The sequence below is a fragment of the Lissotriton helveticus genome, chromosome 7 (genome assembly GCF_964261635.1).
Source record: "Lissotriton helveticus chromosome 7, aLisHel1.1, whole genome shotgun sequence".
Taxonomy (NCBI): domain Eukaryota; kingdom Metazoa; phylum Chordata; class Amphibia; order Caudata; family Salamandridae; genus Lissotriton; species Lissotriton helveticus.
The window spans coordinates 622,827,611-622,855,292 of record NC_136068.1 but is presented as its reverse complement, the minus strand read 5'-3'; the positions used below and the strand labels follow the sequence as shown (position 1 = coordinate 622,855,292).

Sequence of the window (27,682 nt, the reverse complement as noted above, 5' to 3'; positions counted from 1 at the left end):
ACCTGCCTGCCTTGACCCTCTCGAAGATTGGGACTCCCATCAGCAGAGGCTGTGCTGCAACAACCCACCTGGTGCTCAACAGGAAGCTCCGGACCAGCCCACTCTGCACCTGCCGAGCCTGGGCCGGGCCAACCCAAACCAAGACAACGAGGACGTCCCCCCGGCGACTGGGACCCGAAGTCCAGTGCCCAAAGACCCTCCTCGACGAACCAGCCGACGCTTGCAGACTCAGAACCAGGGGCCACCCCAACCACAACCAGCCGAGGTTGGGTACCTACCTGTGCTCCATCATTCCAACTTACCTCTCGAAGTGCTGGTCGCCCTTGGAGAGTCACCGTCCCCGAGCCTGCAGCCTTTGTTCCTTTTTCAAGATCCTCATTGAATAACATTGAGCGCCCGACGGCTCAAAAGCACCTTGAACCCAGCCGCCAGAGTGCCGCTGGCTGTGACCCCTTGGCCCTATCCTACTTCCCCCCCCCCTTGCCCTGAGCAAGTGACCAGGAGCCCTGCTCCCAGAGTCGCGTGGCCTGCTAGCCAGCAGCCACCAACCGAAGGGCCCCTTTCCCTCATTGGATAACACTGGGCATTGATACTGTCGATTTTGTTGGTTGGAATAATTGCCTCTGGATGAGTAGCCACGACCTCTTGCTCCTCTAAAGGACCCCCTCTTGTATTGCAGGGTTCCAAGAGATTTCGCTGTATCGGTATCAGTTTTAATAGCCAATAAAGCGTCATCAATGTGCTTCCCAAACAATGACTCACCATCGAATGACATGTCCAAGATCTTGGTTTGGACCTCAGGTCTAAAAGTGGTAGCCTTGAGCCAACCTTGACGTCTAAGCACAATTGCCCCAGCCAATTGTCTAAAGTTGGTATTAGAAATGTCTAGGGCGCAATCAATAATTTCTGAGGCCGCCCTTTCGCCTTCCTGCACAATTCTGCGCACCTCCATCTGTTGATCCTCCGGGATCAGCTCAAGACATTCCGTGATCTCAGACCACATTTGTCTATCATAACGAGCCAGGATAGCAAAAGAATTCGCCGCCTTAATGGATGCTGCTGCGTTTGCTGAAAACTTCTTTCCAATTGCATCAAGCCTTCTTCCCTCCTTGTCAGGTGGCGTTGAAATGGGAGCAGAAGGATTTTTGGACTTCTGCTGCGCAGCCTGAGAAATGACCGAATCTGGTCGAGGATGACCGATTAAACAAGCAGGAGTATCAGCTGGTGCTCGATACTTTTTGTCTATCCTCGGCAAAACTGCCGGAATGGAAGCTGGAGTTTTCATTATATTGAGACCTTCCTTCCATATATAATCGATAATAGGTATGGCTCTGACCACTCTCCGATATCCCTCTTTAAAGTCATGTAAAAAGCAGTCCGACTGCTCAACTGTGACAACTAATTCAAATCGATTAGCAGCTCTCTGCATAATATTGTGAAAACCCCCAATATCTTCAGGTGGAGAGTCTGAAGGACGGGGAGGAGGTGGAGAAGGTGTAGGGATGACATAATCCTCCCAAGGATCCACCGGAGTGTTATCCGGTAACTCTCCCTCTTCCCTACTTTCTTCACCATCAGTGGAAGAACTGTCTACAACTTGAGGAAGTGGAGCAGTATGTTGTTGTGGCGACAATGGAGCTGTTGGCGACGGAGGTCTTGGCACAGGAACTGGAACAGGTGACCCAGCGGGCGCACCTTCATTGGGTGGAAATCTCTGGCGATAATCTGCCAACATAGCCTGCAAATCCTGTATTAAGGAAGTTGGCAAATGTGTTGTGTCCTCAGACCGAGGAAGTCTACTATGAGGTGACTGATATGGTGTTGAATAAACATCATGCACATAATGTTCCTGAACCTCTTCTTCATCATCCTCTTGAAATTTAATATTCAACTGAGAAGGGTGACAGGCAATCCCAAAGGGACCATCATCCTCTTCCCCTTCATCCGACTCCCCTTGCATGTATGTCTCCAAAATGTGCGATGGCAAAAGTGGAGAAATATGTGAATAATCCTGTCTTTTATACGTTTTCATTTGAAAATGAGTGAATTGTATTTTTGCTGGTGGGGAACCGTGCATCCGATGAGCAGAAGTCCCAGTAAATGGATTCTCCGTCGACGGTGCTGTCAATGCTAAAGATCTTGCCGTCGACGAGGCCGTCAATGGTATCTTCGCCGACGAGTCCTTCGTCGCCGGGACCGTCGACAATGCCGTCGTCGACGAGCCCGTCGTCGACGGGTCCCTCGTCGTTGGGACCGTCGGTGGTATCTTCGTCGACGAGTCCCTCGTCGTTGGGATCTTCGTCGACGAGTCCCTCGTCGTCGGGACCGTCGATGGTATCTTCGTCGACGAGCCTTTCGTCGACGGGGCGGTCGATGGTATCTTCGTCGACGAGTCCCTCGTCGTCGGGGCCGTCGATGGTGTCTTCGTCGACGAGTCCCTCGTCGACGGGTCCGACGTTGGTGTCTTCGTCGACGAGATCTTCGTCGACGAGACTGTCGATGACGTCTTCGTTGACGAGGCCGTCGACGGTGGCTTCGACGACGAGTCCTTTGGTGACAATGTCTTCGTCGACGACGGCCTTGCGGTCGTCGACGGAGCAGACGATTTAGTCGACGGAGCCTTCGTTGAGAAGGATTTCGACGATGGTAACTTGGTTTTTGATAGCAAAGGTGGTACAGACATCAAAGGTGACGTGATAGCTGAAGTAGTAACCACAGAAGTAGAAGAGGAGGTAGAAGTCCAAGTAGTAGTAGGTACAGACACCAGAGAGATAGTCTTAGCCTGGGTTGTACTCACATGTGAAGAAGCCGATGCACTGTTAGAGGGTTCTGAAGCTTTCTGAGAGATTTTCAACATTTTCTTTCTCTCAGGAGAAGCATTGTCCGTGGATCTAGCTCTCTTGCTAGAAGTAGAGGCTTTGTCCTCATCATCTGTGGATGAAGACTTCAGCCACAAAAGAACCCTTGCCTCCCTATCCCTGATGGTTTTCTGAGGGAAGGTACGGCAAATTCGACAGTCCTTCACCACATGTGAAGGGTGCAGGCAATAAATACAGTCCGAGTGCTTGTCATCCACATGGACTCTCTTCTTGAAGCAGGTGCCACAAGGTTTGAAAAGAGCCTTCTTTTCAGACATTTTAAGGTTTGAAGATCCAAAAACTGAGTAGGCACTCAGGGAGACTCCCTTACACACGAAGTGCAGTGAAAATCTGAGGAGAACTGCCTGAGCTGGGAAGGTTCTAGAGGGTGAGGACAGCTGATTGGCTGAGGCTACTATTTCAGGTCTTTTTACATAATGATGTAGATAGGCTGCTAAGTTTTGAGGCCTAGTTAGGCCTTTAGGCTTTTCCAGCCTACTACAAGAAATTTTAGGCACTGCTATTATATATTTTATTTACCGTGGGACTCCCGCCTCGACGACGGGGAATGATTCAGGCATGTGAATCTATGAAAGATACCCTAATACTGGATAATCATGCTTATAGTTTTGAGCACAAATGTTGAATTGGAATTATCTGTACTCCGAGTCGTCCAATACTGCTGTACAACCGTTGATGTGCTGCTAATTAATTGGTTAATAAAAAGATTTACATTAAAAAAAAGCCCACCAACGGACCGACTCCAAGCCCGAGTATGTTCTTGGTAAGCCTACAATATTACTTGTACTAGACAGTCCATATGCTATCTTGCATGTTCGACCTATGGAACTCTTGCAGAAGGTGGTGGCACTATTGAAGTCAAGGAGAGAAAATTAATATTGTTTATGCAGAGCATGCCTTTCTCCAGAGCCCCTTATAGGAACAGTGTTCAGCAGAAGATAAAGCTAAGAGTCTATATACAAGAGGTAGAAACAATTTAACGTTCATGGTACCATACTATGTGACAGAAAGCAACAGAACAAGTTACTGGTCTCAAAGACATCTATGCTCATTGATTAAGGAGTTTCCGCTTTAGATCTCCAGCACATGTTCTCTTTTATCCTTCATGTAGATACTGTTGATAAAATCTTTTAGTGAAATAAGGAAAAACATGATCCTATGGTTTGCAGAGAGACTTGCAGCAACTAACCTATAGATGAGAAGCTTCTGACGTCTGTGGTAGCGTTCGTAACTTGAGATGGTGTCAGCACCATGGTCCTCTGGCCTTCCCATCATGAAGCTGGTGTCCATGGCCATGCATCTGCTCAGAGCTCACCTTTCTGGCACAAACTGGCACACACTACCCGCCTATGCATCCTTACTCCCGACAGTACCAATACCATCTACAAAAAAGGAGGGATTAAGAGTTAAAACATTTCTGAGCAAGGAGTTGTAGAGTACAGTCACATTATTCTCCAACAACAATTCCCGTTTTATATTTTTTCACTTCTATACAAGGAGTTCAGCTTTGTCTGTGACAGATTAGAATGCTTGTGGTGCATGGGTTAGCTCTCAGTACATGCTTCAATATCAATTCAGATGAGAAAATGTACCTCTAAAGATCCTAATGTAAGACTAACTGAGGAATGTGGTCACCTCCTCCCCAACCCAACTCTTCCTGACAAAATGCTCAGCACCTCCAGACTGACCTACTGCACCCAGCTTAACAATTGCAATCTACACAACTCCTTGCAATCAAAACGTAACCTGCAGCAACCATGATCAGATGCAAACTTTTCACTGCACCTTTCATCTAATAGCCTCAGCTAGCCCAAAGCACCCTGTCTGATCCACAGCACTTCCAAACTTCATGACTGCCACTCTGACATGATCTGCAACACCATGAGACTGAGCGACACCAACTTTCACAATACCTGCTGCACACGTAGCCTGATTTACAACATCCCAGGTCAATTTACTGCATGCTCAAACAGCAACCCAGTATATGTGCTTAAGAAGTTAACTGCAGTACCTTTGACCAGATGTGCTACTGTTCCAGTAGCACACCTGGTCGAGCCAGTGTTCCTCTTGCGGTGTGCCACAGCTCAAAGGCATCCTTACAACACCATCTGTATTGTTTGCTTCATTTCATGTTTGAAATCTGATATGGGGCAAACCAAGTAGCAGAGAAGTTTAGAGAGGAAACTTTTACTGCACAAGTAACATCTCAAACATTGGGGCTGTAAAACAAAATCACAATACAGCATGGAGTCTACTAGAGAGCAGGTTACATAAAATAGTATATGATGGGGAAGAGCAAAGGAACATGTAACTAGGATAGGACTAGAAAGCGAAGTATGTATTTTTTTTAATACTTTGTATTGCACTTACAAATTGAGCCACAAGCAATTTGACTTTAGATATATAGGGGATTGCATAAATAAACCACAGCCAGAATAGGAGCCTGAAACATTACAACAAAAGTTTAATTGAGAAAGACTTTCCTACAAACAGAAGTCAAGGCCTCAGAGCTCCTTTATCCTCATCGTAACAATATTATATATGAGCTCATTCGAGAAAAAACGGATTTTATAGTATTCAAATTCTAGAAAAAGACTCAATCATTCTATTGAAAATGTAAACGGAAAACGTCATCATGATGTGACAAGGTTCTAATAACAGGCTAATTGAATACCAAATGTGGCTAAAACACGACATGATGTCAAGGGAAAATTTACTTCCTTAAGACAGCACCATCAACTTCTGGGTAACATAGGTTTCAGGTAATTTTTGCTCCTCTGCAGCAACGGTTACAAATATATCTTCTTGATCTACAGTTTACCAAATTCTGCTTAAGAGGTTCCCCAAGAATAGTCGTCAATTTTTTTTATAATGCAGTGATTTTCTCCTACCGTCCTTTAAACCAGTGCTTCCTCAACTTTTTTGAACCACAATCCACTTTTTAGGACGACAAACATTTGCGACCTACCTAGATTTAACAGGCGGAATGGGCAATTTTTTAACTGTAACTAAGGCATAGTGTGGAAGACCACTGTCATTTACAGGCAGCACATTTGCCATTGAAATGGCTACTAAATTTGCTCATATGTGTTTATTTAACAAGGACCCCCTGGGTATAAGAATTATGTAATTCCTAGGTCAGGGAAAACAGTTCAATTGAAAGGTAACAACCTAGGCAACTAATATTTAAAATACCTTTATGGTAAGAAATGATGAATAGTTGGCTACAGCTGACTAAAAAACATGGTTTTTTATTTAATAATTAAAACAGTTGACAATTCATTCACATAAAACAAAATTAAATTTAAAAAATCACAATGTACATTATCATAAGCACCATAACACAGAAATTAATAAACAGTATAAAAGGGATTCTTTATCTATAATAGATAAGTGGCAAAAAGATGAGTCTCTACGCGCGTTTCGGCGGCCAGCGCCTTCTTCCTGGAGTAGCCACGTAATATCTATAGAATAAAAAATGCATATAGAATACAAAATTATATCGTTTCAAAGTCATATTGTTTCAAAGTCAATTGCTTATACAAATAAAATTAGTCTAACATCAAAAAGAGTTTCATTTTAGCAGCTGTAGTTTCTTGATTATAAACGATCTAGTTTACATTTTCTTTTTGTTGTCATTTCCTTGCGGTATTCTGATTCGCTTAGGGACAGTATTTTTTCGGATAATGAGTGATCGGTGGGAAGGGAAAATGGCATCGATAGGCCTGTACATAATCCTTCTTAATTCATCATTTTTTATGAATTTATGACTCTTGCAGATCCTGATAGAGCAAAGAGTATTTTACAGTGATATCTATCGATTTACTTTTCTCTAAACATGATAGTATTTTTAGGAGTTCAGTATATGTAATGTATGGTAAAGGATCAAAACCACGATAAGAGACAACAGCCAATAAGATATATGAAGGGCTTGCTATATTCACATATAGTGGGTCGAATAGATACACAAAAAAGACTTTTTATACAGTGGTTATTATTGTTTTCTTTAGTTGACTCATATTTCCGTTTTTTATTAAAAAAATTACTCTAAGTATTTTTCTTATCTAGTTTAATAGTCGAAAGATACTCACTAGTAGGAAACTTTTGTTTTTATTGAACGATTAAGCAAGGTTTCTGCTTCCTATTTTGATTCTTTCAACGTCAGGTGTTGCCAAAGCTTGAAAGGGAAAAAGTCACACTGGCTGTTAGGTTTTTATTTGAACTATTCTAACTATCGTTACTTCTCACAAATATATTTTAAGCTGGCATTACCTGATTTTGAGGTTAAATAATTATTGCCCGCCAACCGGAACCCTTTATGTGGAATAGCGATCGATAATATCCAAGGTTGAACTTTGGGTATCTATTTTAGAAAATATAGAGAGAGATAAGGCAATGCTTATTTTTCTTAATCTCATAGTTGTTCATGGTTACATAAAGTTGTTCATAGTATGACGAAGTTGAATACTCCATTGTTTACGTTTTAATCTTACCTATTGAGTTTACACTGTTTTCTTGATATCTTGAGCCTAGGCTTCTGTTCTGGGATATGATATGTTAACAGCGTATCGATTTTAGTAGCTTCCTATTTGCCTATAAAAAATAAATGTGAGGGTAAATTATTTGTTTTCTATTTTATGATAGTCGAGTCCTTAACTTTATTGTTGGCAGTCTTACCTAGAAGATCGAATTCTTGTCTTTCAAAAGTCTGAATGATGTTAAAAAAGATTTTCAAATCTTGTTTCTGAAGGGTTTGTGTTAAAAGATCTCCCTGCCTGTGAATATAGAAAAAATAAAGAGGAAGATATTAAATTTCTTTATAAGCAATCTAATTCTAGTTTCTGATGGCTGGATTTGATCTGGAGTCTCACCTGAGGATGATCAGCAGGGCTCTCTAGGGCTTTCTTTATTCTCGAATCTTGTATATAAGGGGTTTGTATTAAAAGATCTCCCTGCCTGTAAAGAAGGGGAGGGTTTGGTTAAATATCCTTGCAAATAATCTAACTCTGGTTTCTGGTGCTTGAATTCGGTCTGAAGTCTTACCTGAGGATGATCGGCAGGGCTCTCTATGTCCGATGGCGGGTTTGAACGTCGGCAACAGCAAGCGCGGGAAAATGATGACTAATTACCCGTTCGCAGATCTAGTATATATACACTCGAGTCAATTGGTCTAGATCATTTGCACCGGTTTCTTTCTTTTTGGTTACGTCATGTTAAACACGAAGTGGCGGGTTTACTGCATAATTTCCACTGGTTGGTGGTCTAATGGTCACGGAGTTTTATGTCGGCCCCCAGGATTGGAGGTCTAACCATCACGGAGTTTTGCATAGACTCTCATGATTGGAGAACTGATGTTCACGGAGTTTGTGTTTGAAAGTGAGGAAAGACTTTCATTCTGTAGTTTTAACGCATGGAGAAAAGGCGATTGAGTAGTCTACGTTTATAAACAAGGAAGATATTTTTTTATTTTCAGTCTTAATATTTCTATATCTTCACATAACGTTGTTTAAATTTTAAAGAAAGGAATATTAAGATATATGTGTGGTCTGTAGAGGTCTATGCGATGAATAAATGATAACTGGATACCTTGATCCTGTTTAATTTATAAATTATCTTGGGAATTATTTTATCTATTTTTTATTTTTCTGAAAGTGACGCTTCATCTGTATTAATGGTATATTACTTTACCCTTGTTGTTATTAGCTGAAGACAGAGTACAATTAGGGATCCCTCACTTAACAACATAATATGTATTTCCAAGTGGTAAGGGCATACATGTATATACAGTGTGTTGAGTATGCATACATATATCTGTTTAATTTAAAGGAATTCTCAGCAGATTGCATGTTCCCACGGAATTTCGCTATTCAATCCTTGGCGGAAAGTATTAAAAACGAAAATCCAAAAGACCTCTCTTTTCTTTCGAATTGCCATTCCCCCTTTGGAGTCTGGAGTGTGAATTTTTTCTAAAATTCTCCATTTGAAATCATCAGCCCGGTGTCCCTTCTCTACAAAGTGCTTTACCATAGGACAGGCGATTTTTTTGGTTCTTATGGCTGAGCGATGTTCGTTTAAGCGCGTCTGGACCATACGTGAAGTTTCACCTATATATCCCAGGAGGCAAGGACACTGTATGAAGTAAATCACATTATTTGATTTGCAATTCCACATTTCCCTAGCTTTGGTTTTGTGTCCATTATGTTCAAATTCCTCGCCTCGCAAAATACTTCCACATGAGGTACATGAGGAGCAGGGAAAGGTCCCTTTTATTGGATTGTTGGTCAAAATGGATCTTTGACTCAGGATTTCTTCGTTTGCCTTCTTTTTAAAGCGAGAGTGGACAATGAATTCTTTTATATTCTTGTTTCTTTTGTGTGCAAAGAGGGGTTTCATCAATTTTTGTTCGTTCGAACAGTTGCTGTTTAATATATGCCAGTTCGAATTTATGACTTGTTTTACCTTTTCATTTATCGTTGAGTGCCTTGTTATGCAGACTATTTGATCATTGGGTTTTGGAGATTTTGTTCTTAAAAGGCAATCTCGGTCGTAATATCGTGCTCGTTTGTAAGAATCTCTTACCAAACGGTGAGGGTAACCTCTATCAATGAATTTAGTTCTCATTATCGCAGCTTGTTTATCGAAGTCATTCAAGTTTGTGCAGTTTCGCCTGACACGTAGGAACTGAGAAAAAGGAATACTATTTTTCTGAGTTCTTGGATGGAAACTGCGATAGTGAAGTAATGTATTCCTTGCAGTGGGTTTTACATGGAGATCTACTTTTAGATTTCCTGCATCATTTATAATTTCGATGTCCAAGAATTCCACTTTCTCATTACTAACATGGGAGGTAAAATGTAAGTTAGGATTTGCTCCATTTATCCATTGAAGGAATTCTTCTAAAGTTTCTCTCCCATCGGTCCAGACAAAAAAGATATCGTCAATATATCTGGACCAATGGGAGATAGATTCGAAAAAAGGGGCAATCTCATTGTGGATAAATTCTTTCTCGAATGCTGCCATAAAGATGTTAGCTATCGATGGGGCTACTGAAGCGCCCATACTGACACCTTTAATTTGGCGGTATATGTGGGTGCCAAATTCAAAAACATTTTCTGTGAGTACGATTTCCAGGCAAGCAAGCAGAAATTCTTTGGGGCATGGAATCTGGTGCAGATCAATGAACCAACTAGTGGTTTTCATTGCGTCGGTCAAAGGAATATTACTGTATAAAGACTCGACGTCCATTGTGACTAGTAGTTCATTGTAGGAATTAAAGGGGATTCCTTCAATTTTTTGTATCATAGTGCCTGTGTCCCGTATGTACGAATCTATTTTAGGGATGAATGGGCGTAAATAATTATCAACATATTTTGAAAGCGGTTCAGTGGCTGTTCCTATTGTAGAGACTATGGGCCGATACGGGGGGTTGCTGACATGCTTGTGAATTTTGGGGAGACCATAAATACAGGCAATTTTCCCCTGATGATGGTTTAAGAAATCAAATTCTTTGGTGTTAATGGATCCATCTTCTAGGGCAGATTTTGTTAAGGACATTATTCTCTTAGATAAATTTATCATAGAGTGAGATCTCAGGGGGACGTAAAATATTGGATCATCCAGCATTTTAAACATATTTGCTCAGACATACAGTTTTACTGATAAAATTATATTGCACACAATCATAAAGTTTGAAAATCTAGTTTCAGCGCATATTTATCATTTGTGTATCATCGAGTAAAGTATCCCGATTCTTTTTTTTAATCCTATTAACATTTCTGCTTCCATCACACTTCAGAATTAGAAACAAAATTGCTTACATTTTTTTTCTGAATTGCTGAAAGTCTACAGTTCATTTAAAGGTATTTAAATTTTGTTGTATATTAAAAAAAGACATCCTACAAACTTTCGTTTCACTCTGTCCCCCAGCAAGACTGTCAGATAATCCACTTTACGTTTCTTTATTGGACTGTAAAACAAGAGGAGTTTGTAAACACCAATTCCCATTGTAAACAAGCAAAGGCAAAGCTAATAGATTGTGCAGCAGCAAGAGTTATTTGTTCAGTTTATTGTAGCTGTATTGTGCAGCACTGTGGTTGTGCAGTATGTTTAAAGTTTTATTCTAAATTGTTATTCTTTATTTATTAATGCATAAAGGATAGTATGAGCTTCGAATAAAAATTTAAAATGGAAGGGAAGTAGCAACACGAACAATGGCGGTCTTAGGTTAAGCGACCACTGCACTTTATGTGGGTTGGCAGTGCTTAATATAGAGAATGGGATGGGTAGTGGTAGGTATTAAGATGGATAATGGGTAGTATGACAGCACATACACAATTAGTGGAAAGGACTTAATTTTAATTTATGAAATAAAATTAATGAAATGGTGCTTAAAAATAAACGTGCACATGCAAAAAAAGATGATATTTCCCCTGTAACATTGCAAGTGAGGTGAGGTGGGAAGCACATTATCTTATTTCAAAGAAAATGAAATGCGACAGAATATATATATAACATGAAAGCAGTTTCCCAAACGTAATAACATGTGCTTGAGTTAAGAATGAATGGTATTATTTTCTGAAAGCACAGCAAAATGTTTCCTTGAAGCTCATTTTTTGGCACAGTAAAATTGAAAATAAACTAAGGTTGTGGGTGAGGAGCAGTTGCAAAACTTCTGTAAAGCTGTCTAACGTGACAAATAAAAGGCAGCATTGTCCAAGGTGAAATAAAGGAAAATTTAAAGCTGAATGTAAATGTTGCCCTCGTGGTTGCTTTTTGGGCACCCCTAAACTAAAATAAGTGAAGGGTAATGTTTTCCCGTGTATCTTGCACACATCTAGTGGTTTTTACAGTCATAACTATTATTTGAAAATGTCTGAGAAAAATCTGAAAGGCAGCATTGTTTGAACAAAACGTAGGCTGTGGCTGAGGTACAGTCACAAATATTGTTTAAAGCGGTTTAAACTTAACAAATGAAAGGCAGCATTGTCCAATGTGGAATGAAGGTAAATTCAAAGCTGAATCTAAATGTAGCCCTCTTGGTCGCTTTTGAACACTCATAAGCTAAAATAAGCTATGTTTAATATTTCCCTATGTACCTTGCACACATGCTGTGTTTTTGCAGTCAAAAAATTGTTTAACCGTGGCAGTGCCGCGTCAGCCAACGGACGTTCGCAGCACTGCGGAGGTAGTGCTCGCGACGGCCGTTGGCCGATGAACGCACGCAAGGGGTTAAAACTGACAAAACAAATGAAAGGCAGCATTGTATGAGGTGGAATAAAGGTAAATTAACACACCCTCGCATGCAGGATTTGTTTAGTTTGGATAAGAAAATGTGCTTCCCATACTACTTTCACTTACAATGTTAGGTGGTGGGGGGCTGAATTATTAGTTTTCTTACATGTCCACATGAACTAATTTGCACCCCAAACGCAAGATGTTGTAGCGCAGCTGGGACTTCAATGGGATTCCCCAGCTTCAAAGGCCATAGCTCTGCATATAACAAAACACATAGCAATCCAGTTCTCGTTATCTGCGAGTCAGTGGCATTTGAAGCTGGGGAACCCCTAAAAGTCCTGTAAAAATGATGAACAAAAATTGCAAGTGAAGCGAGGGCTGGAATCACATTTTCTCATCTCAAAGGAAACAGAATACGGCATTGTTTGTATAACAGGCAAACAGTTCCCCGAATGTGATAATGTGTGCTTGAGCTAAGAATAGGCAAACCCAAGTATAATATTGCCTCACAGTCACATGTTAAACACAAAGTCAGGCGAATAAAAGTTGTTTAAAAAATAAAAACACAATAAGGATGTAGTCGATGCAAGAAGAGAGAAGCGCCGACCGCAGAGCTGACCACCAGGCAGCAAGCAATCAACAGTTGCTTTAAAGAGACCGCGCATGCGCTGTCTGCCCGAGACCTAAAAATAAGCTGCAATTTGTCAGAAGACATAGCCTGACATTTGACCTCTGTCTTTGAAGCACAGCAAATGTGACACAATAAATACAGAATTTTAAAGGCATCTTTATTCATTGCTTAGACTTTTACAGCCCACCAAAAATCGGTTTGCGACCCACCCAGTGGGTTGCAACCCGCAGTTTGGGAGTCAGTGCTCTAACCACAGTATGAAAGAATCTACTTTGCCACCATTATTGGGCAGGTGCTAAATAGAAATTGAACTGGCCAATCCATGTTACTGGAAACAAACTTGTGTAAAATGAAATATGAAACATTTGATTTTAAATACAGGCAAAATCATAAGAAAACAACTAGCAAAAACATTAATTAAAACTGAAATCTTGACCCAAAACAATTCCCAGGCTCACTCCTGGGTCTCACCTTACAGTGGTCAATGTACTACATGTCGCTCCTCCGTTAGTTTCAGGGAATACCAATACAAGGACCTCACTTTAAAATATAAAAGGCACATTTATTGTGTGACAACTTATGTAAATTATTAGATGCACTGCTTCCAAGGTTGGATGGTTAGAATATTTGTGTAGCGTACCATACATCCTAGGACATCTCAAGTTGCTGGTCTAAAATGGAGGGGCCAAGATGTTTAGAACAAACAGGTTTTCTGTTCTTGTTTTGGATATTAAAATAGTTTATTTAACCCAAAAACAAGTGAAAGACAGGTGAGTGCCAAAGAACCACAGCCACAGGTAACAGTGCGCTTTACAAGTATACATTACATTACATTTCCCCCCATCATTTGCAACTTATGGAGTATAGTGGCAACCATGTTCTTGGAAGCTGAATGTAGGCTCCATGCGCTATGGAGCTCGAAACTATGTCTTGAAAGTAGTCCAGCACTGTCCAGTGAAGACTTTAATGTATGATCTCCAGACATTTGTACTGAATTCAGGATGCCACAGGAAGCCAAAATTTCCATCTAGCTAAGGCAATAGGATCAATTGTCACATACACCCATAACGAGCAGACGTCAACATTTTGGAAATACTTAAGTTTGGCACCTAGGTGTAGAGCATTGCAGTAGTCTTCCCGGGATTGGACTCATTGCCCTTCACTTATAAAGGGTGAGGTTTATATTGAGAATGCAGGTATTTTATTTCGTTATGACAGACACTTGCAGCTCCATGATAAGGGAAATGTCAAGAAAGATACCAAGATAATGGGAAGGATCATTCGGGTGAATATTGCCCTGGGCTGTCAAACTACCCTACAACCAAGTTCGAGCCCGATATTTTGAGGATTAATATCAGGGGGCCTCGGCAGAGGCAGGGGGTAGAGGGTGTACTCTTAATTTGTTCAATGTCTACTTGAGGGGGACCAAAGGGGGCAGACCTTCAGCCATTGTCACAACTCTGGAAGAAATTCTAGCTAGCTGTTTGCCCCACTCTAGAGTCGTGGTTGTAGGAGATTTCAACTGCACTTTATGGTTTAAATCTTTTTATTGGTTTTCAAACAAGAAAAAGTAAACAGGAGCTCAAGCTCCTGGTAGCCAGTGCAAGTAAGACATTAAACAGTCTGCGAGTTAGATATTACAAGGTAAATGCTAGGAGCAGGTCTACAAGAGGAAACTCTCCGACACTGGAAGAAAACCATGAACAACCCAGTTCCCCACAGCCCCTCCAGCATTGATCGCTAATGTGGGGATCAAAACGGTGGAGACGTTCGGTGTATAATACCAATAGGTGGCGACCTTGGTCAGTGTCTCGGTGAGGCCTGTGTGGTACGTCGAGTGCCGGGCCCTGTAATAGAGGTCACTCCATTCCTTATGGGAAAGGGTCCTACCCAGCTCTCGCTCCCACCGCAACCTCTCAGCATTGTATGTGTGAATGGAAGCAGTTAGTAGGTGCCTGTACAAATCGGAAATACATTTTTTGTCCGATGAGCGAGTAATCAGCCATTTCGCGTAGGGGGTTAAGAAGCGCTGAGCTCCAGGTCTGATTTGTGGTTGAAGTGCCCAGTGTCTGAGTTGTAGGTAGTGCATCCTACCCCTCTCTGGGATGCCGTAATCTGCCCTAAGTTGTGGGAACCGTATGATACCGCGGAGGTCGAATAAGTGTCACAGGGACCTACACGGGGAGGGGCGCCAGTCCACGAAAGCCTTAGTGTCCAGTCCTGGGGTGAAATCGGGGCTGTCAAAAAGTGGGGTTAGGGGGAGGGGAACGTCGTCAGCTCACAAGCAGTAGCGGTGCGATCCCAGACCTCCAAGATTGTGCTTGTGATATAGGATGCGTAGAGGTTGGGAGGCCTGTGCTTTTTCCTAAGGAAGGGGATACCCTGCAAAGGCATGCCTGCAACCGCCTGGTCCTGGAACAACCAGTCTTTTTCGGACTCTGGGCATTCCCATTCTACTAAGTAGCGGAGCTGTACCGCATCGAAGTAGAGCTGCAAATCTGGGATGCCAACCCCACCCTGCTCCGGGGGGAGAACAGCCACTGTCTGCTTGAACCGCGGCTTGCGTCCCTGCCAAATAAAATGCGACAGCTCAGACTGGGTTTGCTGAATCCAACCCGTTGGGGGGCGCAGGGGAAGAGTCTGGTAGAGGATCCGGGGGAGGACCGTCATCTTAATCGCTGCTATCCTTCTCAGCCACGAGAAGGGGTAGTGCTTCCATCTGCCTAGCTCCCTGCGGATCGAGGCCCGTAGCCGCTCGTATTTAGCCATGACAGTAGCTGGTATGGTTGCGCCCAGGAGGACTCCCAGGTATGGAACTGAGGTGGAAGACCATTGAACAGGGTGCTCCTTCTGTAAGTGGGCCAGAGTTGGCGCAGACAGGGAGATATTGAGAGAGACCGATTTGTCCGTGTTGATCCTGAAGCCCGAGGCCTGCGCGAAGACTCGTAGCTCCCATGGATTGGGCAGGGTCAGAGAGAGACAGCAAGATGTCATCCGCATAGAGGCTAATCTTGTGCGTGTCTTCCCCAAACTTGATCCCTGTGATGAGAGGGTGGTTCCTGACTCTCCGTGCGAGGGGCTCCATATAGAGCGCAAAGAGAATGGGAGAGAGAGGGCACCCCTGTCTGGTGCCTCTCGCTATGTGGAAGCGGGAGGACGTTTGGCCATTAACTCGCACTGTAGCCTGGGGCAAATGATAGCAATTGAGAATGCGGGTGCACAGGGTGTCCCCAAGGCCAAACCCCGCAAGACCTGCTCTAAATAGGGCCAATGAACATTATCGAAGGCCTTTTCCGCATCTATCGCCAACAACATACTCTCCCTCCGCACCCGAGAGGCTGTTTCTATGAGGTGTAGGACTCTTTTTGTGTTGTCGCTCGTTTGATGCTGGGAAATAAAGCCCGCTTGGTCCGGTTCCACTAATTGAGGCATATATGGGGCGAGTCTTGTCGCGAGGATGCTTGTATAGAGCTTGAAATCAATGTTTAAGAGAGTGATCGGCCTGTAGGCACTACAGTTGTGTCCTTCCCGGTTTTCCGGATGACTGTGATCGAGGCCTCTAGCATTTCCGCCGGGATGGCGCCGGGCTGGGCAAAGGAGTTAAATAGGTCACGTAACAGAGGGGCCAATTGGTTACAAAAGGTTTTATAGAAGGCCGCAGAATACCCATCTGGGCCAGGTGATTTCCCAGGCTGGAGGCGCGAGATGGCGGCAATGACCTCCTCCAGCCAATGTCTCGGTCCAAGTTGGTGGCTTATGCGGGGTTCAGAGACGGGAGCTGCGCGGCTTCCAGATAGTCGAGGCAGTGCTGCAGATTAAGGGGGTCACCCGACTAAAGCGAGGCATAAAAGTCGCGGAAAGCTTCTGCTATGGCCACATCGTCAGCGGTGAGGTCACCTCCACGGGAGCGAATGGCCTGTACTCTCTGCTGTTGTAAATGTAAAAATGTAAATTGATACTTGTATAGCGCACTACTCACCCGCAAGGGTCTCAAGGCGCTTGTACGAATACCGCTGTGGAACCCATCCTGGCTTTCCCTGTGAGGTGTCCACTCCTGGGCACCCCCAAGGTGGAGGCCAGGCATCCTTAGCGTTGTGGGGGCCGTTGTGGAGATTAAGCAAGCTATTGCCCAGAGTTGCAGAGTGGGACTCCATGATTGGAATAGGCACCGAGGCAAGAATTATCAGGTCCGTGGAATTTTGAGCCCAAGACCCACCGAGGCGGGGAATTGAACCCTGGTCCCGGGCTAGACCTCTGCATCAGGGTCTGCCGCTCTAACCATTGAAATTGCAAAAAACACAGTTGATGGACAGAATGTAGAACAATGTCATACATTCACCCCAGTACAAGGATCTGGGCCTAAATCCATCGTTTTTTTGCACTCCACACCACCCTGGGTTAGACACTGGCTATATGCAAATCAGCTCTGACCCTGTGCCTCATGGGAACATTCCAGTCCGAACTACCAAGCCATGTCTTTCCCAGACCGGAATCAAGCATCCAAGGACCGGTTTCTGGCTATCAGCCTTCATCAGCCTGGATAGCTAGACTCCAGTGGTGTGGAGAGCCTGGGACTCACGTCGGAGCATCCCCAGCCCACTCGGGGTGAAATTGCAAAAAACACAGTTGATGGACAGAATGTAGAACAATGTCATACATTCACCCCAGTACAAGGATCTGGGCCTAAATCCATCGTTTTTTTGCACTCCACACCACCCTGGGTTAGACACTGGCTATATGCAAATCAGCTCTGACCCTGTGCCTCATGGGAACAGTCCAGTTCGAACTACCAAGCCATGTCTTTCCCAGACCGGAATTAAGCATCCAAGGACCGGTTTCTGGCTATCAGCCTTCATCAGCCTGGATAGCTGATGAAGGCTGATGAGTGCAAAAAAACGATGGATTTAGGCCCAGATCTTTGTACTGGGGTGAATGTATGACATTGTTCTACATTCTGTCCATCAACTGTGTTTTTTGCAATTTTCACCCCGAGTGGGCTGGGTATGCTCAGACGTGAGTCCCAGGCTCTCCACACCACTGGAGTCAAGCTATCCAGGCTGATGAAGGCTGATAGCCAGAAACCGGTCCTTGGATGCTTGATTCCGGTCTGGGAAAGACATGGCTTGGTAGTTCGGACTGGACTGTTCCCATGAGGCACAGGGTCAGAGCTGATTTGCATATAGCCAGTGTCTAACCCAGGGTGGTGTGGAGTGCAAAACAACGATGGATTTAGGCCCAGATCTTTGTACTGGGGTGAATGTATGACATTGTTCTACATTCTGTCCATCAACTGTGTTTTTTGCAATTTTCACCCCGAGTGGGCTGGGTATGCTCAGACGTGAGTCCCAGGCTCTCCACACCACTGGAGTCAAGCTATCCAGGCTGATGAAGGCTGATAGCCAGAAACCGGTCCTTGGATGCTTGATTCCGGTCTGGGAAAGACATGGCTTGGTAGTTCGGACTGGACTGTTCCCATGAGGCACAGGGTCAGAGCTGATTTGCATATAGCCAGTGTCTAACCCAGGGTGGTGTGGAGTGCAAAAAAACGATGGATTTAGGCCCAGATCTTTGTACTGGGGTGAATGTATGACATTGTTCTACATTCTGTCCATCAACTGTGTTTTTTGCAAAGCTCTAACCATTGAGCCACACTTCTCCACTTTTTTCTTCCCGTTGTCTCACTTCCAGCAATTTATGAGCTAAGAGACGGCCACATCTATCTCCTCCTGTATAGTAGGAGTGTCGGAAGCGGAGGACTGCATATTCAGCTTTGTCTTGGTCTAAAGCAGCGAGCTGCTTCCGCTCCGTGCAGAGTTGGTGCCAGGCTCTGGCAGCGCCTGTGCGCTGGTGCATCTGTTCCAGCTCTGGGACACGTCTTGTGAGTTCGGCCCGGTTTTGGTTCCGTAATTTATTGATGGCAGAGGAGATCGCGATGAATTCACCCCTTAGTACAGCTTTAAGCGCCACCCACTGCGTCGCCAGGGAAGTGTCCTGATTAGCATTGACAGTTAGATAGCGTGAGATAGCCGTTTTGATGCGATCTAGAACGGTGGTTTGATGCAAGAGGGATTCGCGAAGTCGCAAGTGTCGCTGTGGAAGCTGTGAGTAGGGGAGTAGGAAAGAAGCCATGATGGGGGAATGGTCAGATAACGATGCAGTAAGAATGTCAGCGTCAGTAGCGAACGTCATCAGCGGGGTGGAGCACAGGAAATAGTCGAGCCTGGCGTAGGTTTTGTGGGCTCCCGAATAGTAGGTGAAGGCCCGGCTCTGTGGGTGGAAGTCGCCCCAAGCCCGACCGTGGGGCGACTCGTGATTTCATCCTATGGTGATCCTTGTGTAATAGGTGGGTCTCCTGCACAAGGCATATGTCAGCTGCCGAGTGAGCTAGGTAGTTAAAGACGATCCGTCTTTTGATAGGGTTGTTCAGGCCCCGGACATTCAGGGTCAAGACTTTAAGGTTGCTGCGCAGCATTTAGGAAGCTGGGGAGTGTGACTCAAGATGGATGCCCGGTACGCAGGGCATATAGGCAGAATGAGGGTGGGCAACACTGTCGGCCCCGAAGACGGGTGGAACAGTGAAGGAAAGAGCATTGTGGACAAGGGGGATCCCCCCGACGAATATGAACAAGGGGAAAGGGAAAAGGAAACCTAATAGTCCAAAAATAGAAAAACCCCAAAAACCTGCCCCTACGGGAAACAGAGTAACCTGTCTATTGAGCAAAAATAGTCCGTCACCCCTGGGTGACCGGTCAAGTAACATGTGGGGTGATGGTCACTATTCAAAACTGGGTGTCTGCCCCTCCCGCCGTCCTTAGCTTACAACAATGAGCAGAAGTACATGCAGTGGATTGGTGGCCATCATTTGGCGGTCAAGTCCTCTCCTGCCAGGGGCAATGTGGCCACAGACAGGGCCTTCTGTTGGCTCTTTGCGATCTCAGATTTGAGTGGTCGCTGCGGGCGCCGCCACCTGTTCTGACGCTGCCAACCTGACGGGGAGGTCTCTGGCCTGGAAGTGGTGCTGCGGTCATAGTCAACTTCAGAAGGGGCCTCCAGTCCCAGTAGGTGGCAGGCCTCTGTGAAAGAGCGGATCTGGTGGAGCTTCCCGCCGTGTCAAAAAATAAGGCGAAAGGGGTGGCCCCAAGAGTATGGGATTCCTTGCTGTCGCAGGTGCTCCGTCACCGGACGGAATTGGCGGCGTCTTTGAAGGCGTGATCAAGGCTAAGTCTTGGTATAATACCGGGGAATGACCTTGGTAAGAAATAGGGTGAAGGGACCGGGCCTTGGTGAGGATAGCCTCTTTAGTGTTGAAGTCCTGCACGCAGACCAGGATATCTGCAGGTGGTGCGTTAGGAGCTCGGGGAGGCCCCACTCTGTGTGCCCTGTCCAGGACCACGGCCGAGTCCTGCGCCTCCCCCAGTATGAAGCGGAAAAGGCCCTAGGTGAATGCAAAGACGTTGCGGGTGTCCTCTGCGAGCTTGATTCCCCGGATCCAGATGTTGTGCCACCGGGAGCGGTTCTCCAGATCTTCCAACTGTGTCTGAAGGTCGACGTTTTGGTCTAATCACTCTAATCATCTCCTGTTGCAGCATAGTCTGGTCCGAGACTGTAGCATTATGTCTCTCTTCAAGGGAGAACAAAAACAGAGAGAGGACCCCTAATAAATCCGATCAGGGACAGGGGGTGAATAAGCTGAAAAAATAAAAACTCCCTAAGCACATAGAGCATAAATTCTCAAACTAACAGAAAAAGATATCCATGCCATACTATTTAATAACCTACTGTGTAGTCCAAACAGATCAGAAAAACAACTTGTTTGCTTATTATACCAAGGTATATTTTTACATTAAAAATAGATTGATAAACACCTGAAAAAACAGGTTAAAATCAACTAATAAATTTCATGACATAAAAAACATTGCATTATAGAGGTTACAATATTCATAAAAAGGTAGTTTGTCAACGCAGCGTTTCGGTATTTTAAATAAATAAATAAATTTTAAATAATTTACACCCTCTTCAGTGTCTCAAAAAGTGAATACTTTAGGAGATTTTCTTATGAAAGACTGAGAGGGTAGATTTGATGATGAGCCCTTCGTTGGATGTGTGCTAGAATCTGCTACTCACATCTAGGGGTTCTGGTCATACTAGAACATAGAGGTGTACACCTATTACAGTTCTATATTGTAAAGTACACAGTACTCAATATCAATAATTTAGGAATAAAAATCTACCTCAGATTATAGTTATGGTTTCTCTATTCATCCAGGGGAGCCACCGTTCTTTGTGAGTAGATTCAGAATAAAATCAATTGAAGATCAAACAATGGTTTCTGTTGCCGTAGCCTTTATTAGAATACTGCCTATTTCAACGGCATATAGTACTTCTTAATTGTACTCTTAGAATAGGATTGGTAGTTAATAGCCAATCGTGATACAGATTGACGGCCTCCCTGCTCCCTCTGGCGTGAAATTATCAGTCTCTTCAAGGGAGGCCACCCTCTCCCCAAGGCCGTCCACATCGCAGCGCAGCTCTTTGGCCTCCGCAGCAAACTCCGTCTTGACCGACTGAATGTCCTCCCTAAGAGTGAGAAATAACGATTCAAGGAAGGCCTTCGTGATGGGCTCATCTCCTGCGGTTGGAGGGTTCCGTCCCGCTTCTGCACCTGGGACCGGATCTGCCATGTCAGGGTTGGAGAGTGAGCGCCCGAAGATGTCCTTGAGGCCCTTAGGCTTAGTGTTCCTGGCTTTGGTCATGCTACCTGACCCCAGCAGACGTGGCAATGTGTATCCGAAGAGCAAGTGTGCACTCCCGAGTGGTGGGTCACAGAGGTAGGGCGAGGTGCGCCGTTCACTGGGTAGATTTGGGAGGAAGGGCCCCTTCACGACGGGTCAGGAGGTGCTCCGCTCATGCAATAATCTTCTCCAAGCACTGCCTCGTGGTTTGCGCCGTAACAGGCGGATGTCAGCAGGCAATATCAAGCTAACTACTTCTCTGTGTGTCCCTGGCCGCCCATGTCTGGGGGGGACCGAGAGAGTTGCTGACACCAAGCCCTCAGGGCCTACAGTGCTCACCCTTGTAAACTCGCTGAGGGGCAGTGCTCCCCAAGTTCGGCCGCTGGTGGCTGTGTGTGGCAGGGGCCCGGTGTACAGCGGGATCACCACCAATGTTCTTATAGCCAATAGACCCCGCGTGGTGGTGCCCAACTGTCTCTCCTCCCTTCTGGACTCGTGAGCGGTCAGCCCCTCTGTGGCGGGGGCCCTGCTGCTTGCGTCTATGGAGCGGGTAATCTGCGCCTGCAGGACCTCTAATGAGCGTCACCACTCACCTCCAGCCACCACTCCCCTGGCCGCCCCAGGCCCGGGACTCCCGATGGGTGCCACTCTGGGATCGCGATGTCTTGCCGTGTCGCTCAGGGCCCGCGGAGGTCCTTTTCGGCCACCCGGCCCGCCACTTCTAGTTATCTCTCCTCCGTCCCGGGGCCCGGGAACTGTCAGCCCTCAGGCAGTGGGCTCCACAGAGTCAGGTCTCGTAGCACGCGCCGAATATCGCCTCAATTCGCCTGGCCACACTGAGCCCGTGCCCCCGGGCTGGAGCAGGGCCACCTCCACAGTGTTGCACTGGGTCGACTGGGCCTTGCGGCGTCTCCTGGTGGGCGATGTCCGGGTGGTTCCTCCAGACCTCGCTGGTTACAGCTCGACAGATCCGGAGTCCGTCACAGGCCGAGTCTGCCTGTCGGAGTGATGCCGGGTACGCCAGCAGGGGGTCAGCTACGGCCCGATGTCTACCAGGCGCCGCACGACTGGCGGCAGGTTGCTGCAATCGGAGGCCCCACTGCTGCACTCGTCCGACGCCACCAGTGTCCGGGGGCTGGTGCAGGGCCGCTCCTGCAATGTTGTGCCGGGCCGCCTAGGCCTCTCGGTGTCTCCTGTTGGGCGGCGTCCGGGTAGTTCCTCCCGGCTCCACGGGCCACAGCTCCACAGGTCCGGGGTCCGCCACAGGCCGAGTCTACCTGTCGGGGTGATGCCTGGTGCGCCAGTGGGGGGTCAGCCGCGGCCCGATGCTGACCAGGTGGCGCACGTCGGATGGCGGGTTGCTGTAGTCGGAGGCCTCACCTCCGCACTCGTCTGACGCCACTGGCCCCGGCAGCGCTCGTGGGCGTTTGCAGGGCCGCTCCTGCGATGTTGTGCCGGGCCGACTAGGCCTCGCGGTGTCTCCTGTTGGGCGGCGTCCGGGTAGATCTCCCGGCTCCGCGGGCCACAGCTCCCCAGGTCCTGAGTCTGTCACAGGCCGAGGGTGCCTGTCGGGGTGATGCCGGGTGCGCCAGTGAGGGGTAAGCCGCGGCTCGATGCCGACCGGGCGTCGCACGATGGATGGCGGGCCGCCGCAGTCGGAGGCCCCACCTCCGCACTCGCCTGATGCCACCAGCCCCGCCGGTGTCCGGAGCTCAAGTCTCCCACCCCGGGCCACTGGCCTCCGTCAGTCTCAGCGCACTAATGGAAGCGGCGTCTCACGTCACTCGATGGCCAGTTCCGGCCGAGGCCGCGGTGTTGAAAGCAGGCCTTGGAGGTCCACGACGGGTACTGCCCTTAATGACAGGCCGCACCAGTGGAGGCCCTCGATCGGCTCGCCTCCTCACGGCGTTCCCGCAGCCCCAGGTCAACTGTAAGCTCTCTCGGCAGCAGAACAGGGCCGCACGGGGCTCCGCCAGCAAATTCAGCACTCCTCTACTTCCAAATGTGCTAGTAGATGCTAATTCGGCAGACGGCGGGCAGGAGCTCAGGAGAAGACGTCCTACCTCGCCGCCATCTAGGCCACGCCCCTCTTCAACTGCACTTTAGAGCCCCTGGACACAGAGGACATACTGGGGGCGGAGGATGATGACAGGAAATGGGCTGTCGCTGCACTAAACTACCCCCTGTTAAAAGATGGACACAGCTAGCAATCCAACTTAATGCACTTACTACAGAGTTTGGTTTGAGGGCAACTAACTGTAGAACTCCGTCAGATAGCCAGGGGGCAAACACCTACAATAGAGTTAGTTGCCCGTCACACATTGACTACATCTTACTAGATGTAAGGCTCTGGGGAGATATGAATGACATGTTTGTGGGCGCTACCATCGACATGGATCACAATCCTCTTTGTGCTAAAATGAATTCTTCGTCGGCTGTCCCTTGTCATCTCGAGAGCACCCGAACGCTAACCTCTACTGGAGCGGTTAATCCCTCAAATTGTAAAAGATTTTTAAAATGGAGTAAGGTCTTACTGAAAGAATCAAAAATAGCTGGCATTCGGCAAGTCCTGACCTTGAACACATCAAAGCTTCAGGCTGCAGCGACAGATCCAGGGGGGCTGTTAGACATCTCCACTATCCACTCACGCACAATTGAACAACTGAGTGCATAATTCCTAGCACACGGTAAGAGTAGCAAGCAGAGTGTGCCTCTTGAAGGGCCACAGTTGTGGTACATGAGAGACTGTAGGCATAAAAGACAGCTCTTAGCTATAGCAATTGGAAACAAGAACTGCCCCCTGATTAAGACTGCCAGAAGGATTACAGAACAGCTTTGCACCAAGCTAAGACTAGGTGGGGCGAATTGCACTGGCAGGAACTGAAGGATATTAGCCAAGCTAAGGACACCAATGTATTCTGGACCCTAGTCACCAGGGGCAACAAGAAGGACTCTTGCTCACTCCCTAATCAGATCCTAAGCCAGGATTGGTATGTTCATTTTGGGAAGCTTCATTCTGCACCAGCAGGGTTACAAAGACTGCTGAATAGATTCCAATCTTTCTGTGACTCTCTGGGGTTGGTCAACACCACCTCAAAAACCAAGTTCATGACATTCAACCCCCACAAACCATTTAGAAACAACCCTATGCTAGATGGGACTCATCTGGAGAGAGTCAGTACTTTTGAGTATCTTGGCATCCGACACTCGGATAAAATGTCATGGGGCCCCATTTAGCGAAGATGCTCATGGGCCATAAACGTGTGGTCGGGGTACTAGGTAAAGAACATTGTTCCTCACAAAGTAGGCCAGTTGCCCCGGGCCTCGTGTTTTATGACGCTAAAGCAGTTACCTCAGCCCTTTATCGAGCCGAGCTACGGGGGTTTGATAATGTGGATAAGCATTAGTTTCTGAGGGATTTGGTGATGCTTCCCCGTAATGTCCCTTTAACACCGTTAATGCTCAACATGGGCAGGCGGTCATCGAGAGATATTGCTAACTTGAGTCCACTGCTTTTTTGGGCCCGTATAAGGCGGACCCCTGAACTTTCCAAATATGCCAAAGCACTAACTGAGGTGATGATTTTAGACGTTAGCCACAGAATCCGCTGGATATCAAGTGTCAGGAAAACATTGATAGCCCTGGGTTTTAAAGAGTCCTGAGATAGGCAAAATCCTCCCAGCAAGGCAAAGCTCAAACAATTGTATTGGGAATTGTTAGAGATCCAGGAACTCAGCAAGCTAAATGTGGGCAGATTAAGGGAAGAATTCTATCGCCACAAGTAGAGCAGAGGCCTTGAGCCATATTTGGATATAATCAGGTACCAAGATACAGGGTGCTGTATATTAATTTTAGGTTTGGTACCCTTCCTGTTCGCGCATTAACCACAAAATGGCACCCTCCCAAACAGACTACAGAAGATTGCCCTTGCTGCAGAGCCCCACTGGAATGCGTTGCCCATGTTATGTTTGTTTGTCCGGCGTATAAAGCAGCAAGTTCTAAATGGCTAAAACCAATCTGCCGACAACTGGGCACGCCGGGTTGCTCTGCGCATTCTGAAGTCTGATGCAAGAACCCTCTTTGCTTGTGGTGTGGCTAAGTTCCTCAGCCATGCCTGGATAGATAGGCAAAAAGCCTTGTGTGAGGTGGTTTAACATCATATCTTAGGTACTGTGGAGAAACCCCTCTAGCTCAAGATGAATGTTCAATCCACTATTAAAGCCTCACCTCATGCATTGGCACTTTATATTAGCTCACCTGCCCTCCCTGAAGAGGGCCCAAATGTGTCCATTATTGGCTACGCAGTGCAGGCTCCACACTTTTTTTGGTGTGCTATTAGGTAGGAATGTTATGATTGTACTTTTTAACTGTCAGTAACATAATTATCTACGGTTTTACTAATGAATTTTTAATATCTCTTATAGAGTAGCTTCTGATAACTGTTTTATCTTTTACGGTGCAAACAGTGCACTTTTACACTCAGGCCGTGCACATTTACCGGTCTCTCTCTATATCAGTTGTCATTTTCTACTTTTGTAACTTGTGTTTAAAATGTTTCTTGATGCTTTTATGATAGCAGTTATCGAAATAAAGCAAATAATGATAAAATGATAATGGGAAGGAGCAAGATCAAAAAGGAGGGGATGGCTAGGTAGTTTACACTTTTGCTGGAGTCCCAAAATGTGATTAACTCAGTGTTTTTAAGCCATTTAGTTTTAATCAGTTTTTCAACATACAGGATTCAAGAGCAAGGCTCTTTCATTGGTATCTCCCCTTTGAGAAACTAGATATCTTGGGGTTAGGAGTGACAGATATAAAGCTTCCTGGGATTATATTAATCAGAGGTTTAATGTATATGTTGAAAATACGATACGCACTGGTAGCAGGGACTAAGGAACACTACAGGTAATATAAATCCAAGAGTCCATAGAGGAACAAGGTACAAATCTTCTTTATCATTATTTCACGAGTCTTTGCAAATGCCTTAGATAACCTTTACACTATGCATCAGATTTTAGCCATTTCTAGTCAGCGAAGAGGTGTCCTTCAGCATCCAAGGTGGTGTGTGTAGTGCAGCCTTAAGACATAAGTTTACTAAAAATCTTGCACAGGCATCAGTTACATTCAGAAATGTTAGTAAGGTGATCGATATAACCAGACAAAGAAATTAAAGCCCTTAAGAAGGGAGTTGTTCACAAACAATCTCTGGGGGCTCCTGTATAACTTGCAAGTCTTGCAGAGAACACGCTCTCAGTAACTAGTCATCTACATAAAGTTATTCCTGTATCTCTTAACAATAGAAAGACATTACCACCACTGCTATATCATCTGTGAACATCTTGGAGGCCACAGACAGCCTGAACGTAAGAACCATACATTGAAAATAGTGAGCATGACATATATATATATATATATATATATATATATATATATAAAGTAATGTCTGTATTGAGAGCAACAACATTCAAACACAAGTAACAAAACGAGGGTTCCTGTGCTGGACAGTGTAGTCAAAATATTAGCCATTGAAGTGAAGAAAAAGAAAGCGGAAGCTGCCAGGTTCGGCTGGCTCCTCTAATTCTGTAGATTTGTATAGGTATATTCTTTGCTGTTGAAGGACTTACTGTAGTTGAACATAGCTGAATAGTTGGCTGTAGCCTCTACTGTTAGACAAATGATAATGGAATGATTTAGCCAAAAACGATAATCTCAAAGCACTTTAGTAACCTTGATTGTTTTGTACATGCTTAGGAAGTATCAGCCTTATCCTCAAACAGGCACTGCCATCAAAGGGCATATCTAAATGTTGAGCCTGTTCCTCAACCGAAAACTATGCGAGTCTCATCCAGGAGCGCCTTCAAAGAACTACAGCTAGTCCATGGAGCAAGGTAATGCACCCACAGTGTCAGATTCTATTCACACAGAATACTTTGCAGCATCCATGTCATTGTTGCAGATCTCAGGAAATTATTTGTTAAAATCCAAAGGAAGGATGGACAGCCATCTTGGCAGGCGCAGCCTAGCAAAGCTACGACCGCCAAAGCCAATAATCTGCTACAATCCTACAAGTAGCCTCTGACCAGTGGTCCACATTCATTGCGCCAGCACCCAGAACGAAGCAGAGCTCCCGACTTAGGAGTGGCAGCGGACTGGAAGACGTGTGTGGCCATACCAGACGAAGGGGATGTCGCGGGTCAGTGCCCGGG

The 27,682-nt window shown here is 45.7% G+C and overlaps 1 protein-coding gene and 1 long non-coding RNA gene across 7 annotated transcripts in view; one reads left to right on the top strand and one right to left on the bottom strand.

The window, feature by feature from the left end:
- LOC144768846 (uncharacterized) overlaps positions 1–27,682 on the top strand; it is a 285,224-nt gene that overhangs the window by 125,111 nt on the left and 132,431 nt on the right. The window lies entirely within an intron of this gene.
- Positions 1–27,682, bottom strand: part of PRR14 (proline rich 14) — a 489,848-nt gene that overhangs the window by 385,161 nt on the left and 77,005 nt on the right. For 3 of the 6 annotated variants that reach the window (XM_078652834.1, XM_078652837.1, XM_078652835.1), the window contains exon 2: positions 4,069–4,261. In XM_078652834.1, coding sequence (XP_078508960.1) covers positions 4,069–4,175 — 107 coding nt within the window. In that variant the 5' untranslated portion in view covers positions 4,176–4,261. Of the gene's footprint in view, positions 1–4,068; positions 4,262–4,890; positions 5,090–27,682 lie in introns of those variants that run through there. The other 3 variants (XM_078652836.1, XM_078652832.1, XM_078652833.1) reach the window with 2 other exon arrangements.